The sequence below is a fragment of the Triturus cristatus genome, chromosome 2_2, assembly GCF_964204655.1.
Source record: "Triturus cristatus chromosome 2_2, aTriCri1.1, whole genome shotgun sequence".
Lineage (NCBI taxonomy): Eukaryota > Metazoa > Chordata > Amphibia > Caudata > Salamandridae > Triturus > Triturus cristatus.
Window position 1 is genome coordinate 662585657 of NC_140582.1, and position 19418 is coordinate 662605074.

The following is a 19418-nucleotide window of genomic DNA, read 5'->3' on the forward strand; positions in this document are numbered from 1 at the left end:
GCATTAGTACTTGCACTACGAACTGCATTATTACTTACCTTTACGATCCACATTAGTACTTGCATTACGAACTGCATTATTACTTGCTTTTACGATCCGCATTAGTACTTGCATTATGAACTGCATTGTTACTTGCTTTTACGATCCGCATTAGTTCTTGCATTACGAACTGCATTATTACTTGCTTTATGAACCGCATTAGTACTTGCATTAAGGACTGTCTTATTTCTACATTATGAACTGCATAGCATTGTATAAGAACTGCATTAGATCATCGTGAAATGCTCATTAATACCGCAAGAACCTACAAGTGGTTGTTGGTCTAATTACCGGCCCAGTGAAATATTACGAATACACATATGCTGGATATTTTTTTTGTTTGGTCTCATCGTATTTCTTCTTGATAAAGATGCCGCTATTTTCCTAAATCAGTGCGGTGTCCATTTGTGATGTTATCACTGTGTTACTGGGAGTGTGGTTGCAAATACTTTACACATTGCCTTGGAGATAAGCCTGGCTGCTCGTGCCAAGCTACCGGAGGGGGAGCAGAGGTTATCTAAGAGTGTGTCACTCCTTTCCCTGACTAGAAGCAAGGGTCCCCATTTGAACTAAGGTACCTACCTCAGCCAGCTAGAGACCCCCAGTTCTAACAGTAAGTTACCTAAAAAAAGTCCTATGACAGTTGCAAAAATATGTCTGGAAAAAGTGTCAGGTGCAGTTTATCAGGTGCACTTTTATACCTATTTGGTGGATTTGAGCAATATGTGAAATAGGTTCAGATGGAGTCGTGGAACTGTGCCCTGTAAATTGTCATGTTTTGATGTGAACTGAGCCTTTGAAAAGATCAATAGACTATCTATTTCAAACATCTACTGATGATTTTTAGCTACCTTATGTTAAAGTATGCAGTGCTATAGAGTACTAATTCAATGTTGTTTATTGCACCAAGATGATAGAAACACAATGAAGGCAACCACATTAGATGCTATCACTGCAAGGCTGACCTTCCTTCATCTATTAATATTGTCACTGGGCTAGAGCTAAGAGATCAAGAGAGAGACTTGACCATGAGGTGTCCATTGATCTCCATGTTTGTTCTATTTTTTTTCTCCAAAAAATCTCGGTTATTCTCAAGATGCATGCCGAACCTCTGCTTGAGGAGGACTTAAACGTGCTTCTCAATTGATGCCTGCCATACCATCTCTATTTTATTTCGCTGTTCAGTTATCCTTATAATAAAATACTATAAGTTACTCCTGCCTAAATTAGCAAGCGATGGATGTGTTTGCCTCAGATAGTGTGTCCACATAGATACATCATTTACAGCTTTGTTTTGTCAACCTGCCATACTATATGAACAATGCCGTGGAGAGAATTAATCGTGCAGTGGGGTTCCCAAATGATTGTACAGTTGCTCCATACATATATCTGTAAACATCCTTGGATAAAACTAAGGAACTCCATTTGAGGGTGTTGCTTGGCAAGACTCTGGCGACATTGATAAGAAAAACACTGTGGGCCCACTTGGGGAACAACCTTTACAACGCAACTTTTACAACGCACTACCATTACAACGAAACTGTTACAACGCGAGTGCATTGACAACGCAGGACATTACAACGCAAGTCTTTACATCGACTTGCACTAGATGGCGTGCTAACATTAAAAATATTAAAAATAGTGTAGTTTACTATCCCAACACCTTCCCTACTGTTACGTGGACTGGAGTTGGAATAGTAAATTACACTTTTTTAATGTTAGCACGCCATCTAGTGCAAGTCGATGTAAAGACTTGCGTTGTAATGTCCTGCGTTGTCAATGCACTCGCGTTGTAAAACTTTCGTTGTAACAGCATGCGTTGTAACAGCATGCGTTGTAACGTCATACATCCGGCCCACTTCACAAAGGGCCTGCGCTCGTGTGTGACCTCGGCAATGAGACACTGGAGTGTGGGGCCTCCGCCCCAATGCGGATGCGGTGTGTGCATCGGGCCCTGGAAGTCAGGGTTCCCTTTACTTCATTTGTGTACTTTATTAGTCGCACACTTCATTTCAGGGTTTCACTTACATCTAAATCTCTGGAAAAAATACCAATATCTGTTTATCCTTCCACTGACCTCTGTCTGTTCCACATTTCATCAGTTTACGTGTTTCCTGTCATATGGCTCTGACTGTGGCAGCATGCAATACTATTTAAATTGATAAACTATTGCCGGTGAAATGTAAGCGCATGGCTCAACAATTTATTTCTGCCCTGTGTGGATTGGACAATGTACAAACTGAGTAAAGAATAAGAATTGCGGGGCAGTTTAATATTAATTAGACACAGTGTTGTTTTAGTTCTAATATTTGAGGTGGAGGATATGATTTGATATATGCATATTACTACGTTGAGGATTGCCTGTTTTGAGGAAAGAATGCCTGCTCCTTTTCAGAAAGGATAGAGGCTGCTTAGTCTCACTCAGGGCAGGCAGAGTCTGAGCTCTCCTCTAAAAACTGGAATGAGCCTAAAAAAAAAACTCCCAGGAGGTGGGGCTATGAAGAGGGCATGGTGCACGGTCATAAATGCACTGCTGGTGTTAAAGGTAATGTGCTATACAACAATAAATAAAAGTAACTCAGGACATTGATAGAATAACTTGTTTCTGAAAATCTCAATGGAAGCACCAAAGCTCTCCCTACACAAACCGCTCCGCTCTGTGAAACACCACCAGTAACAGGCGATGCCCTGGTTAAATCTTCTGTCCACCCCAAGCGTATGCTGCTATGTCTTAAATAGTATAACAGCAAGACTGTATGGTAGAATTAAATATGGGTAAAAACATCTCATCAAATTTGGTGTAGCAACGATACTGACAACAGACCTAACCACAAAGAAACAATGCTCACAGCATCTTCAGAACATATCAGACAGATCATACATTCAATAAAACATGTGTGCTCTCAAGGTGGATGCCACCTTCCTCTCGAATGCTATCACCTTCTCGTCAAGCCAAACACCTATCACCAACAGAAAATATCAGACAGAGCACTTAACGTCCACCCACCAAAGTCTCAACAGGCCAATAGATTGGTGTTGTTTCCCAACAGCACATACTGCCTTCTTTACCTCACTCGCAGACCACATGCCAGGCAATGCACAATCCAAACAACCCAAGTGCACCCAACTCAATTGGAAGACCTTGGAACACACCCACTACACACTACATTGGACCTCAATACAAAGCATTAAGACATTACTGCTGTAAAGAATACCAGAATCACAAATACAGCATTGATGACACAGCCGTGATGGAACTCTCAAAACCATGTCTGGAAGGTACATAGAGTCTGCTAGATCTTAGAGGGAAGAGCTGTGGCAGAATGCACACTAAACCTACAGCTCTAACGTACAAAATAATGTCTGATAGGCCTGCAGTCTGTGCTGCTGCAAGTCTAGGAATTCTTCCTCATATCATTTACTTACGTTCTGTATTTATAAACATGTTTACCAAGAATTTGCAACACTTCAAAAACAGGTTGTCTCTTAAGAGGTACCTACCATTACTTTGAAACTCTCTTACGGTATATAGGTCTAATGAGTGTATCTATCTCAATGTTAACTTGCAGCTAATGTCTCCCCAACTCAGACTCAATAGTTATCTTGCCAAAAGAACCCATCCTATCCACAAACAGCCAGGGAGTGTACAGTAATGATTTAGCTAGCAGCGCCATTCTACATTCATAATTTTACTCACTCATCTCTGCCACACTATTCCAAAAACTCAAAGTCTCTAAAGCTGTCTATTTGTGGCATAGATAATAGAAAACAAAACAAAATATTAAAAAGATATAAATATATGCTTTAGGGACATGCCTCTTTTTGAAGGATCACCCCATTTTATTGGGGACTCGTGCTGCTGTCTTTTTTAATCTGTGCACTTGGACTTTGCTCACCCTGCCCTAGTGCATGTGTTTGGACCCCCTAAAAGATGTTGAAAATGTGTTATACTTCTAATTGTCATATTTAACTTAACTATATGCCCCTAGTACACATTACACAGTGTGCTCAAGGTCTGTAAGTTAAATGTCACTAATAGACTGCAGCACCCATTGTGCCACACACCACAGAGACAGAGCAAACATGACTGCAGGCCTATTATTGTAGCCTGACTGTTGTAGATTTAAACTGCAAATTTGGCCTGTCAAAATAACCTCTTCCTTCTGAATAGTATTAAGTCATCTCTAGAAGACCTTTTTGCCCATAAAGCAGAGTGCATACTATTTAAAAGTATGACATGTACAAGTATATTGTCAAATATGTCCTTACAGTGAAACGCCCCAACAGCTACTTTCACTGTAGCAAGGTGGGCTGTTCCATAGGAAAGCACTGGATTATATTATTACATTTAATACTGCTACTTTTGGTTAGGAAACCATTAGAAATATAACTCAGACTATTTTTAATAGTTATTTCTTACCCAATTAAATTGCAAAATCGAATTTGGGATACCTATTAAAGAACAGGTGCTTTTAGAAATGTACCTTTCCCTGCCGAAAGCATCTGGAGGCTTATTTGCATGAGTTCCAGCTGTCACCTAACAGCTGAACAACCCCATTGATTAGGCTGTAAACTACTCACAGAACAAGACAAAGGTCTTGGGTGTGGGGAGGTGTTTCTGTTTCTACGGCAGGAGGACCATCTAGGCTGTTCCCGGGAACATTATTAACTTTGAAGAGGTTTACCCTGTCACAGGCAAATGTTAACTAACACCTGGGCAGGGTCCTTCTTTGTTTGTGCAGCAAGGCAGGCATCAATTTTGTTGGAAGAGAGGTTGTCCCTAGATCGGGTTTGAAGTGACCACAGAGGAGAGAGTTGCTAATTTCCCTGGCCAAACCTCTGCACAATAGGAGAGGGGTTTCACCATCTTGGATGTCAGCAGAAAGGGGCATTGTTTGCTGGAAGGCAAACAGGAAGTGCAGCAAAGGTGGATAGGGTTTCCCCGAGAACTTTTACCCTGTTGGTTGGGGAGGGACCATGAGTCATCTTCACCCACAGGCTGACACCAGGCATTAATTGGGCATCTACAGTACCCTCCTCTGAACACTGCTGGACCTGTGGAAGACAGAAGAATGGCTGCACCAGTTGTTAAGACATATTGAGTAGACATGAAGTGCTGCACTTGCTCCCACTTGTATCCAGGACAAAGATGGACTCCAAAGGTCAATTGTATGACCTCCTGTTAAGCTACTGGGCTACAAAAGGTTGCAAGAAACCTTTTTTTCCGAAGAGCTCAACTAACCAGTTCCTTCTGAACCAGCGCTGGACATTTCATATGGCCTGGAAAGAGTCTTCATTCCCAAATGCTTTTATCTGGTCATAGGACCCTTAGCTGGGTAAAAGTACACTCCTTCTAACATCTGGAAAAACCTGGGATTTAGTAACTTATTGTCTCCAAAGACCTCTTTGAGACTGGGCCAAACCTGCCAATTCAATCCAACAAAGGTGGATTGCCACTGGGCCAAAAATTCAGGTTCCTCCCGCTCAGAACTTTTCCACAGCAGCAAATCCATTTTGATGTCACAGAGAGGGTTTCAGGCTTCCTGAAACTATATTCAGTTACAGCTTGTAGCGTTACCCACTGGAGAAACCGAGCTCTGAAAAAGTGATGAAGTCCAAACTTCACCTGGTGAAGGCACAAACTTGAGCAAGGGACCTTCTTTGGTCATGAATTTTGAATTTCTCCTGCTCTGAGCTTTGCCATCCAAATGTAACAGCTTAGCTGGGACCTCATCCGATGGCTAGCAGGCATTGTGGATCCCTTCTTAGCCACAGTCTGCTACCTTGCCCCACTCAGGTTTTTTGACTTTCAGTTCAGAGACTAAGTCAAAAGGTAAAACTTGTGACAGGGACTCTGGTTTCCGTTTTCAATCCACACTCCATCGTTGTTGGCCTCAAATTCTACCTAGATACTGGTCAAGAGCATCTAGATGACCGTAGTTGGCTCCTAATGCTTTTTGGCACTATTTTTATTTTAAAAACTGTACGTTTATATCTCCGATTTCCTTGTAGGATTTTTGTCACACTGGTGGCATTTTGTTGATTAAATTATTCTCTATTTGCAGAAACTAGGGTGGGATTTTTATTCTGATGTGTTTTTGACTTTTTATCTGGTTTAATAATTCTAAATGCTTTACTCCTTTCCTTAAGTTAAGCCTGTCTGCTGTGTGCCATAGCTAACGGGGGTTCAGCACAGGTTTAAATACTGAATACTTTACTGGGCCTACCAGGAATAAGGACATTACTGTTTTTGATAGACTACCATCACACCAAAAAATAATCCACTTTCTCACATATGCAAACGTTAATGGGGTACTCATGAAAAACGTTCACCCTGTTGCTGCTTTTTGTATGCAGATCTAATTGGTTTATTTGCTCCAGGGTTATTTTCCACTTCCAATTCGATGCATGCCATACAAAATGCTACATGCAAAGGTACCTTTTCACATAGCCATATCAGCCTTAACCTGTTTCTAAGTACTCACAGTTTTTGAAGATATGGGAATCAATGCACATAAGAGTTAGTGAATAGTCCACCATCAACCAATGCAGAAAGATCAGAGGCTGAAAATAAAAACTGTCTCCTAGTTCCAGATTGACCAATTTAAGACCTGTACCTCACCATCTCCCTACATGGACCTGAGATTATAAAAAGTAACATGTGCTTCTACCTCACTCTCCTTTCACATTCTATCACAGGACTCTAGCAAATTATTTTCAGAAGTCATAAAGAACTGAAAATTAAAGTCCTGTTTATGTGCTTACATTAACTAGATGTTGCATGTTAACTGACACCCTCCTACTAGAACATCATTTTATTTTCCCCTTTTGAAAGACTGGTCCCCTTTTAAGGGAAAATATTCCTTTGTCAGCCTCTACAAACCACCACTGCTTGATATGGCACTCATCCAGGGAGCGATAGGGCCATACTATTCTGCCATTTTTTACTCCAACGATATCTACAGCGCAATGCGTGAACATGTCTACTCAGAAGCATCGTCATGCCTATCCTGTTTTTTCAGCCAAATTCACGGATTCCTGGAAATTGTAGAATCCACAAATCCCATTGCAGCCTTGGGCCTAAAGCTGAACCAAGCAGGAAGGTATTAGAGGAAAAAATGACCAATTTAAGGGGGGCAAGGATGATCTGACCAATCTGAAAACTCTAGTTAGTTAACACTGGCTACCTAGTTGTTGAAACAATCTAGAGCAATGCATCTTCTTTGCTTTTCCAGGCACATTATTCATTTATACACCTGCACATCAGACGACAATCAACTGAATGACTAAAATTACAAAGTGATTGTTAACACACTGGCTAATGAGATATTCATAAACTTTTGGAAGCCAAAGGAATCTACCAAATGGAGCGCCAAACACTTAGGGGCTGATTACCATAGTGGTCGGATGAGCGTCCGACCACTATCATTGCAGGAACAGGACTGGTCGACAGGTAGTGGCCGGTCCCACCTTACAAATTACGATCTGACCACAGTGAAAGTGGTCGGAAACATGCCTTTTGCCATTGAGGCAAATGGACCACAGCACAACCCTCAATGGCAAAAGGCATGTTTACAAACATCCCTGCACTGTTTGCCAGGCACCACATGGTGTCTGGCACATGGGCCATGGTTGTTGGGGGTGGACACGACAGGTGTCTCCCGGGCCTCATAGTGGAGGTCCAGGTGGAAAGGCGGCCCTGCTAGAGGCCCCCAAAGTCCCTCTTCGACAGCCTTTCTATGACAGTCGAACTGCCATGGAAAGGGACATCGTAATCCCTACAGCGGTGCCTGAGCAGGCATCCCCCCTATTGTAGGAACTACAATCCGACCAATGGCGCATCGGTCGATCCATCCGACTGACACAGTGCAGCCGACCGCATCATAATGCGGCGGTTGGACCACTCAGCTGGATGTCGGTGGGACCGACGGCCTGTCGGTGGCGGTCCCACCAACATCCTAATCATGCCATCAGAGTTATTTGCACAATGAACAGTACAAAGCAATGCAAAAGGTGAATTTGTGTTACATGGATGCTTACAAGTCAGTAAACCACTGAGAAGCTAGATGCACTTTTAACTTATGCCTTCCAAAACGTGGAGTACCCCTCTTAAGTTTAAAATCAGTGATGCTCAGCAGGAAAATGTCAGTTTAGGCCTAAATGCGTGGGGCGGTACTGGTAGTAGCGGAGACAGCTTGCCATGTACCTGATGAGTAACAGGTAGAAGACACACTTTTACAGAACTTTCCCCTTCAAATCAGAACACAGAGGCTTCAATCACTGCACAGTAACTACATTCAGGAGGGAAACAAGATCAACGACGAACGAATTTCAGACTGGAGTAGAGCGGCGCATCGCCACGTCACCATGTTCAGGGCATCATTCCTTCTCGCGACCTAGCCACTTTAAGACCTCTGACGTCTCTCTATAAACAAGTACTTTCCCCGTCCCAACCCCCACCTCCCAGGTGTAAGTACTTGGAAAATTCAATAACAAAGGCTCCTCAGGTCGTTTCAATACGGCTCACTTCCCATTTTTTGACTCCCCTTTTTTAATGTATTTGGTGAACCATCGATTAAAATCGATCAATGCAAACATGGTGTCTATCACTGTTAAGCAAGTTAAATTATAGCATCGATTTGAACACTATTCTCTCGGGCAACAAGAAGCATTTTCCAAACGAATGAAAATCTGCAAGGCTACTTTTCACGATTGAATTTGAGAAACAAGGCACGCGCGGCCAATCCATCACCGAGTCCCGGACGCAAATGAACCCGGGCTGGCGCGCTCGCGATAACGCTGCTCGAATAGGGGGGTTCTTTGTTTCAGTAGCTTTCCTATTAAAAATATCCTAACAGCTCGAGTTGCTGTCTTAAAATGTAAACTGTAACATTTGTGTGGAAAAGGACATACAGTGGCGATGGGTGTGAAGGGATAATTTGAGAAGGACGCAGAAGGAAAAGTTTAATTTCATTAAAAAAACAATATTGATTGTGTATTATATCTGGGTTGGAAACTATTCAGCATCACAGTGCACCGCGTTATCGCCACGTGCTGAACCACTGTCTAGTCTTTGTTGCATGCATCACAAACGAGACGCAAACCAACCAATCTAATGATACGTGTGTGACCCATACAATTAGTATGTCAAATGAAGCCAATACTTTTTGAAACATTTCTCTTTACTCCAACCCCATATCTAAACTAAGTTCAGGGTTACAGTGCATTGTTATTTTACAAAAAATGTTGTGGCAACAAATGATGGAGGGAATACTGAATAAATCAAACATTCACCCCCAGTCAAGATATCTGAGCGAAAACCATGGTTCTATTGCTGACTATGACACCCCGGTTTGGGCCCAGCCATTTGCAAAGCAGTCTTGACCCTGCTCCTCATGGGAACAGTCCAGCCCGAACTGCCAACCCGGGACCTCCCTGGGCTGGAAACAAGCATCCTGGAACTGGTTTTGGGGTATCACCCCTCATCAGCCAGGCTAACTTGAATCAAGTGGCACAGTGAGCAAGGGTATGCCTATACCTGCATCCAGGGCTCACTGTGCCACTGGATTCAAGCTAGCCTGGCTGATGAGGGCTGATAACCCGAAACCAGTCCCAGGATGCTTTTCCTTGTCCAGGGAGGACCTGGCCTGGCAGTTCGGACTGGACTGTTCCCATGAGGAGCAGAGTCAAGAGTGATTTGAATATGGTTGGGTCTAAACTGGGGAGGCATAGTGAGCAAAAGAACAATGAATTTAACCCAGATCTCTTGACTGGGGGTTTATATTTGATTTGTTCCTCATTACGTCTATCATTTGTGTGTCTTTTGCTTCCAAAAAATGTTTGCAAGGGCAAGCTTTCTTGTTTAGGGTGTCTCTCCTGGGACCATGCTGTCTAAGAATATCTGCTTAGCGACAGTGCGTTGATCTAGAACGCCAAAGCACTGGCAGTATGTTGTTCTAGAACCCCCTGAGAAGAATATGTTTTTGAATTGTGATATTCTGCACAATCCTAGCAATGTGTTGAAGTGGAATCTCTGTCAAACGCAGTGGGTTCTGGGAATTCATTGATCATGTGGGAGTGTTGTTTTATAATCGCTTGGTAGTGGGGCAGTGGGAGTGTATTGTTGTGCTATATTCCCTGACAATGTGTTGTGTTGTACTCTCCATGCAGTTAATGAATGCCATACTAGATACTCCTTGCAGTTGCAGTACATTGTTCTAGAGCCCCCCCACCCCCCATCCCTCGGTTGCGAGGCGAGATTCTAGAATCCGCTGGCACTCTGTGGAGGGTGTGGGGCTGTTCTAGAGTCCCCCCACAGTTGCGAGGCGAGGTTCTAGAATCCGCTGGCTCTCTGTGGAGGGGGGGTGGGGCTGTTCTAGAGTCCCCCCGCAGTTGCGAGGCGAGGTTCTAGAATCCGCATGCACTCTGTGGAGGGGTGGGGCTGTTCTAGAGTCCCCCCACAGTTGCGAGGTGAGGTTCTAGAATCCGCAGGCACTCTGTGGAGGGGTGGGGCTGTTCTAGAGTCCCCCCACAGTTGCGAGGCGAGGTTCTAGAATCCGCTGGCACTCTGTGGAGGGTGTGGGGCTGTTCTAGAGTCCCCCCACAGTTGCGAGGCGAGGTTCTAGAATCCGCTGGCTCTCTGTGGAGGGGGGGGGCTGTTCTAGAGTTCCCTGACAGTGGCAGTGTGGATCCTCTGGGAGCTGCAATGTTGTTCTAGAACGCGCTGTCAGCGGCGACGTGTCAGTCTAGGCTGCGCCTCGCCGCCAGACTGCGCGCACACCCCTAAACATCGCCCGTCCAGTGCACACGTGTTTACCCCTCGCAGTCTGCATTAAAGGCATGTACAGTGCCAGGAACCTATGATTGGACGAAATGTGCCTGTTACTCCATTTATATTGTGATTTGCGGCCGAGCTTGCTCTTGTTCTACTTTTAAATCGTTAATGGAATGAGGTGCGAAGGACAGACATGTAACCTCTGTGAACTTCATCAAGCAGGGTTGTCTCTGCAACATTGATCGGGGATTTTCAATCATGCATATTTGATACAATCGGGGACTGGGTGGGTGAGTTTTTACATAACTTGAACACACAGCAAAGCTTAAAAGGTTCGTGGTAAGTTAACCACTGTAACGTACTTGTGTATGGGTCTATGACAGGCGGCACGGCATCAGGGGACAAGGCATGGAAAATAAGATCAACCAACGTGCACGAATGTTCTGGAATAAACATTACACTACAAAGGTGTGTCAGACGGAATAACCGCACGCTCACACGATGCTGGAGGGATATGCACCCGTACGTGTACGCACAGCCTTCCAGCAGGGCACATTTTGTGCAGGGCAAGGAGATACAAATCCTGCCTGTCTTGGTTGTAAACATACCTGAGTAACAGCGCGGCTTCCCAGAAATACAACCCAGAGAGAGCGGACAGCAAACTCCTAAGCTGGGCCATGGTCCAAGAGTGCAAAGCATGAATTCCAGGTCACCGTTTCATGTGTGCCCCGAGGAGTTGCTGTGCACTGTGGGGAGTGCGTGCAGGAGAGCTGCTGCACTTCAGCACCGCGGACAGCGCCCGCTGCAGTCCGAGGCGGCCACGGCTCCTCTCAGCAGGCTGTTGCTTCCAGACAGGGCAGCATGGCCACGAGGCAATGAAGGAGGCTTAAGCTTCCCTGAAGAGCGGTCCGCAGATGCAGGTGGCCGATAGCCCCGCTCTGGGCGAGAAGTCCAGCAAATTCCAGGGCTGCAACCGGACCTGCTCTTCTCGGTGCCACTTGTCACATTCCAGCCGGAGCTCAGAGTTGCAGCTCCGCAATCCCACAGCGTTGGGGTGGGGGGTTGTGCTGGGGCTAGCGGGAGGGGGACGAAAACCCGCCCCTGCACTTCCACTCTAGCCAGTCACATGCAGCGCTGGGACCCTGCAGACGACCCCTCCCCCATCCCATTAACAGCTGAGGGTCCGGTCTGGCAGGGAAACGCAAGTCGCGCAGGGATGGCGAACCGTGAAACCGCTCTGGACGGCGGACGGTGCGCGAGCTGCCGCTTTGTGTCAACACGGTGTTATGGAATGCAGCAGCGGAAGATGAGTTTCTTCAGAGCCTTCTTCCCGGGCAAGGCTTTCCCGCCATAGCCTGGAGGCAACCTCTGTCATTATGTGCTGTACAGTCTTCCGCCCTAGGCCAACAATATGACCCCGAATGGTAAGAGTTCAACAAAACCCCGAACTCACCACAGGGAAGTCAAATTACTTGATTTCATCCTCTAGGGATTAGGAAGGTCAGGGTTTCTGGTGGCAGAAACAATCCAGACCCTGAGCCTTGGAGATATACAGAGAACGCCGAAGTATCAGTCAGACATTACTCCCACCAGTCGTGTTTACATGAACAGTATAAGTATGATGCAGGAAAGGGCTGCGCTCCGGCGAATGGTCTTTTTCGTTATCCTTACCTTCTACAGGTTTTGTAGCTTGCTATCCCGTGTTTGAAAAATGCAGACAAGGATAATTTCTTTTTTTTTCAAGAAGCATCATATCGAGTCTGCTGGATTGGCGGACTAGTGCACTTATTGCAGGGTTTTGTGTTTGACCTATGGCCAGAAGTTCGTGAAAGAATCACTCAGCTGTACATTCTTCTGAGGTTGATGAAAGGAGCACCATTGAGTTGGGTAACACTAAACAGCTGTTAAAAAGTGCCAAGAAACCACTTGCGTGGAACAGGCACTTAACAAATACGTGTTATTTTATTCACACTCTGGCAAGTTATGAAACATGTGATGTTTCAGTTATCTAGTGTCTGCTTTTGCGGCGTTCTATCATTAACATACACTCTTTAATACACAAACCTCATATTTAATCTGCTCACGAGTCACTAATTTCAGCATTCTGAGCAATACTTCCTTGTTGCACGGTCTTCGGAGACTGTCAACAGCTAAATTCTTGGCCCAGAGCAATGGACCTATCCTTGGTTGAGGACAACTAACAACGTGAAATGGGCAAATAAGGGCATTAGTCCGGGAGCCAACAGCCTCTTATTCCTCTGGCAGATATGTAGGACACCCAAACCACTGGGATCCAAGGGAGTGAAATATCATAATTTTGTGCAATTAGAACCACCTTCTCCAAACCCATGAGGGTGGCTGACTTTTCTACAGCCAGTACCCATGGTTTGTGAATATTTAAACTCTCTTTCTATTCTTTGCAGGCTACAAGGTGCACTGACATTTGTTGGCTATCACATTAAAAGTCATCCTAAGGATTTTAGGCCCCTGGGCTAAAGGTATTTTATGGGCCTGTCTTCAGAACAGCTTTGAATTTATGATCCAGTTTCAGCTCTTTCATTCCCTCTTTGGCCAAGTCACCGACAGTGCACAGGCACAATCATCCAAATTCCAAATGTGTTTGCATTTAATAGTCAGTGATAGGGACATGTGTTTTCCATATTGCTCACTAACATTACTGCAAATAATCTCTATGATACTGTTAAAAATGGGGGTCTCAAGTTGGCAGTGGCTTGCACCCTGTCCAAGTAGGGACCCTCCATTTAGTCAGGGTAAGGAAGTTACACACCCAAGATAATCCCTGCTCATCCCTTTGGTAGCTAGGCATGAGCAGTCAGGCCTATCTCAGAGGCAACATGTAAAGTACCAGCAACACAGTGAAAACAATACACATGAACACCATACTAGTTTAGAAAACTACCCAATCTTTACCTAAGCGAAATAAGACCAAAACAACAAAAATCCAATATACAGAAATCAAGATATCACTTTGAAAATGTTTAAACAGTTCAGTTCATATAAAACTATATCAGCCTTGACCATGTGCCTCACAGAAACAGTCCAGCCTTAACTGCCAGGCCAGGTCCTTCCTGTACCGTAAACACGCATCCTAGGACTGGTTTTGGGGTAACACCCCTCATAAGCCAGGCTAGCTTGAATCCAGTGGCAAAGTAAGCAAGGGACCCGTGTCTGGGCATACCCTGCCAACTAAGGGCAAACAAAGCAAACACAAGAAGATGATGGATGGAGTGCTGAAACTTTTCAGACACTCACCTCCAGTCACAGATCTGGGTTGAATCCATCATCGTTCTTTAGTTCACTTCGCCACCCCAGTTTGGACCCAGCCATATGCATATCAGCCTTGACCCTGTGCCTCATGAAAACAGTCCAGCCCGAATTGCCAGGCCAGGTCCTCCCTGGACCAGACACAGGCATCCTGGGACCGGTTTTGGGTTAACACCCCTTATCAGCCAGGATACCTTGAATCCAGTGGCAAAGTGAGCAGGGGACCCATGTCTGGGCATACCTTGCCACTGGAGTCAAGGTAGCCTCGCTGAGGAGGGGTGATGCCCCGAAACCAGTGCCTGGATGCTTGTTTCCAGTCCAAGGAAGACCTGGCCAGGCAGTTCGGGCTGGACTGTTCCTATGGAGAATAGGGTCAAGACTGATGTGCACATGGCTGGTATTAAACTGGAATGGCATGGTGAGCAAAAAAATGATAGAATTAGGTCCATATCTCTGTACTGGAGCGAATGTTTGACATTGATTAGCATTCTGTCCATCAATTGTTCTTTTTCCATTTGTCATCCCAAGTGGGACGGGTCACCTATCGGGTAATCGCGCACTTTAAAAATCACCATAAAATAACATAACGGGTAGGCCCAGACGGGGGTCTTGTGCTCTCCATGCCACTGGAGTCAAGGTAGACTGGCTGATGAGGGGTGATGCCCCTAAACCGGTCCTAGGATTCTTGTTTCCAGTACAGGGAGGACTTGGCCAGGTAGTTCGGGCTGGACTGTTCCAATGGAGAATAGGGTCAAGACTAATTTGTATATGGCTGGGTTTAAACTGGAATCTCATGAGGAGCAAAAACGATGGATTTAGGTCCAGATCTCTGTACTGGGGTAAATGTTTAACATTGATCAGCATTCTTTCCATCAATTGTTCTTTTTGCATTTGTCACCCCGAGTGGGATGGGTATGCCCAGACATGGGTCTCGTGCTCTCCATTCCACTGGAGTCAAGGTAGCCTGGTCGAAGAGGGGTGATACCACGAAACCGGTCCCAGGATGCTTGTTTCCAGTCCAGGGAGGACCTGGTAAGGCAGTTTGGGCTGGACTGTTCTCATGGAGAATAGGGTCAAGACTGATTTGCATATGGCTCGGTTTAAACTGGAATGGCATGGGGAGAAAACGAAACAAAAGATTTAGGCCCAGATCTCTTTACTGGGGTGAATGTTTTGACATTGATAAGCATTCTGTCCATCAATTGTTCTTTTTGCATTTGTTACCCTGAGTGGGACAGCTATACCCAGATGTTGGTCTGGTGCTCTCCATGCCACTGGAGTCAAGGTAGCCTGGCTGATGAGGGGTAATGCCATGAAACCGATCCCAGGATGCTTGTTTCCAGTCCAGGGTGGACCTGGCCAGGCAGTTTGGGCTGGACTATTCTCATGGAGAATAGGGTCAAGACTGATTTGCATATGGCTGAGTTTAAACTGGAATGGCATGGGTAGCAAACAAACAAAAGACTTAGTCCCAGATCTCTTTACTGGGGTGAATGTTTGACATTGATAAGCATTCTGTCCATCAATTGTTCTTTTTGCATTTGTTACCCTGAGTGGGACAGGTATACCCAGATGTTGGTCTGGTGCTCTCTATGCCACTGGAGTCAAGGTAGCCTGGCTGATGAGGGGTAATGCCATGAAACCGGTCCCAGGAGGCTTGTTTCCAGTCCAGGGAGGAACTGGCCAGAAATCTCGGGCCGGACTGTTTCCATGGCAAATAGGGTCAAGACTGATTTGTATATGGCTGGGATTTAAACTGGAATGGCATAGGGAGCAAAAAAATCGATGTAGGCCCAGATCTCTGTACTGGGGTGAATGTTTGACTTTGTTCAGCATTCTATCCATCAATTGTTTTTTTGCACCTTAAAAAAGAAGCATTTTCAAACCCACCATTTAAAAGCAACTTCAATAAAATATGTATTTTAAAATTCTTAGTTATGAGAGCCCAAGCTGCAAATCTTTATCTGTTCCCAATTGATAGTTACATTTGTAAGATGTAACAAAGGCAGCTCCAATGATAACCTGTAGGAGAGATAGTCCTTGCAATTGTGAAAAACAAAATTGGCAGTATTTCACTATCAGGATATGTAAAACACACCAGTATGTTTCCTACCTTTAAAATACACTGCACCCGGCACATGGGGCTGACTTGGACCTACCTTAGGGGTGACTTACATGTAGTAAAATTGAAGGTTTGGACTTGGCAAGTGGGGGCACTTTGCAGGTCGACATGGCAGTTTAAAACTGCACTCACAGACACAGCAGAGGCAGGCCTGATTCATGTTTGCAGGGCTACTCATGTGGGTGGTACAACCAGTGCTAGAGGCCTACTAGTAGCCTTTGATTTACAGGCAATGAGCACACACAGTGCAATTTACTTGGGACTTATAGTAAATCAAGTATGCCAATCATGGATAACCAATCATAATCACAATTTACACCGGGAGCACTTACACCTTAGCACTGATCAGCAGTGGCAAAATGGCCAGATTTAAAAACAAAATTCAGCATAGAGTCACAAATACAGGAGGCAGAAGCAAAACTACAGGGAAAACCATGCCAAGTGATAGACCTGGCATATTTTGGCATGTATTTTTGATTTCTGACCTCCTGGTTTCAAATCTGTTTTTGCTGGTTTAGTGTCTCTGCACACATTCTCACTGCTGTTCAGTGTTAAAGTGCAAGTGTTCCTACTGTAAATTATGTTATGGATTGGTACTTCCATGATTGGCATGTTTGATTTACTAGTAAGTCCATAGTAAAGTGCACTGAGAGTGCCAGGGCTTGCAAATCAAATGCTACTAGTGGGCCTGCATCACTGGTTGTGCCACCAACAGAAGTAGCCTTGTAAAGCTTTCTCGGACCTGCCACTTCAGTGTCTGCACACAGTTTTTACTGCCATGTGGACTTGGCACTTGCACCTACTTGCCAAATCATAACCTTCCCTTTTATGACATGAAAGTCACCCCCAAGGTAGGCCCGAGGTACCCCTATGGGCAGGCTGCAGTGTATGTGAAAGGTAGAACATATACGGGTGTGTGTGACATGTCCTGAAAGCGAAATACAGTGTAATTCGTTTTTAATTATTGAAAGGCTATCTGTCCCATAGTATAGAATGGGATATACTTTGTAACATCTTATAAGTATAACTTCCCATTGGGACAAGATAGAGACATGGAGTTTTGTATGCCTGAACTCAGAATGTAAATTGGCATCTTTTAGTAAAGATAATTTTTATGATGTGTGTTTGAAAATACCACTTTTAGAAAGTGAGTAATTTCTTACTTAGCCATCCTATGTGCCTCTGCTGGGGTGTGGATTGACTGTCTGTCTTTGCAGTGACAGGGACTGAGGATGCACATTCTCTTCAGATAGCCACTGGAAGGGTTGAGGTGTGTCCTACCTCTCCTGGATGAGTCAGGGCTGGGCTGAATTGACCTGGGCTGCATTTAGAGTAGTGGGAGGAGATTCTCTTTCACCTGAATGGGCCTGGTCTGCCTTGGGCAATGCTGTCTTCACCTCCTGCCAGGAAGCTGGGCCGGAGAGGACAGAACTGATTTGCACTGAGCCCATACACTCTCTGCCACAAGAGAACAAAGGGAAATGTGGGATAAGTATTGGGGCCCAGACCCCAGGATTTTAGAACTCTTTCGGACTCATAAACCTAACAAGAAGAAGAGCTGGAGAAGCTTTGAAGAGGAAGTACCACTTTGCAGTGTGCTTTGCTGTGTTGGCCTGCAGTAGCTGCTTCTTTCTTGGGAAGAGAAATGACTGGACTGAACTTTCTGCAACTTCTTTGTTTGAGTTTCTCCAAGGGCTAGAGATAGAGCTTGCCCCCCGTTCAAGAAGTCTCAGGAACAGCAAAGACTTCACCTTCCTCTGGGTACCACCTCTAGGACCGCTTGTCTCAGTTGCCACAGTGGGAAACTGCAACCTGATGCTGCCACCAATACCACTGGAGGTTCTGTGACCTGCAGGCACCGCAGAGGGCACTGCCACACTTCGCACCGCAACCCTGGTGTCACCGACGACGACGACCGCCGCCACCACCAGGGTACTACTTGCACCCCACTCTGTAGTTCCACGCTTCACTGCCCCATGCTGATCTCACCGACAATGCCGTTGCCAGCTGACATTGCTGCCGTGGTCTGTATTGTGGTCTGGGGACACATCTTGTAAGCTACATGAAGCACCACCCCATCCCACACCACAGCCGTGGGCCACCAACGTCAGGCCCATCGACTGCCGATCTTTGACAGATGCTGCTGCTTGTACTGTGACCATCATCACCGTGACATGCACTGCCCTGCTTCACAATGCAGCCCTGGTCTCACCGACGCCGCTGGATGACCACCACCGAGTTGTTACCTGCACCGCTCCCTGAGAGCACCGCACGCCACACCTCATTGCTTAACATAGCAACCTCGACGACCACCACCATCTGGCCTACACTGCAGCGATTGGCCGGAACAAAAAGGTACTGTTCACAAGTCTTCTGACACTGACAACGGTCCACACCGACGTGGTCGGCTGAAACTGTTGGAATTAGTTATATTCAGCACCGCAGTAGCACCAAACAGAGCTACCGACTTCAAGTAACTGCCTTTTTAAGGTTATTTTTGCAAAGCGCAGATTCTGATTATTGCATGTTGGATTTTTATCGTTTTGGTCTTGTTTTCCACAGATAAATATTGCTTATTTTTCTAAAACTGGTGTGGTGTCCTTTCATAGTGTTCTTACTGTATTACTGTTGGTTATGTGCAAATGCTTCACACAATGCCTATGAGATAAGCCTGACTGCTTGTGCCAAGCTACCAAGGGGGTGAGCAGGGGTTATTTCAGCAGTGGATCCCTCTTATCCGGACTAGGAAGAAGGGTCCCTACCTGGACAGGGTAACAGCCTGCCAACTAGAGACCTCCATTTCTAACACCAAGTATGCCAGGTCTAACATGTGTCCCCTCCAGCTGACAGTAGGGATAACTACCCAATCTCCTTAGAGTTCTCCTTACTAAGGTGGAAGAACCTGAACAGACCATCAGCATTTGTGTGTTCTGTACCAGGGAAGTGTTCCAACAGAAAGACCATACTATGTAGGGAGATGGACCACCTCAACAGTTTTGGGTTTTCACCCCTCATCTGAATTAACCATCTGAGAGGGTCTGTGGTCTGTCTTAACCCAGAAGTGAGTCCCAAGCAAGTAGGGCCTTTGCTTCTTCCATGCCCAGACCATAGCAAAAGCTTCCCTTTCAATTGTGCTCCACCTCTGTTCCCTGGTAATTAACCTCCTGCTAATTGAGGCTACAGGTTGGTCCAGGCCCT

At 45.4% G+C, this 19418-nt stretch overlaps 1 protein-coding gene across 1 annotated transcript in view; it reads right to left on the reverse strand.

Moving 5' to 3' along the window:
- GLRA3 (glycine receptor alpha 3) overlaps nucleotides 1-11809 on the reverse strand; it is a 693846-nt gene extending 682037 nt beyond the window's left edge. The window contains exon 1 of the mRNA XM_085641854.1: nucleotides 11422-11809. Within this exon, the coding sequence (XP_085497980.1) occupies nucleotides 11422-11492 (71 nt within the window). The 5' untranslated portion in view covers nucleotides 11493-11809. The remainder of the gene's footprint in view (nucleotides 1-11421) is intronic.
- Between the last annotated feature and the right edge of the window lie 7609 nt (nucleotides 11810-19418).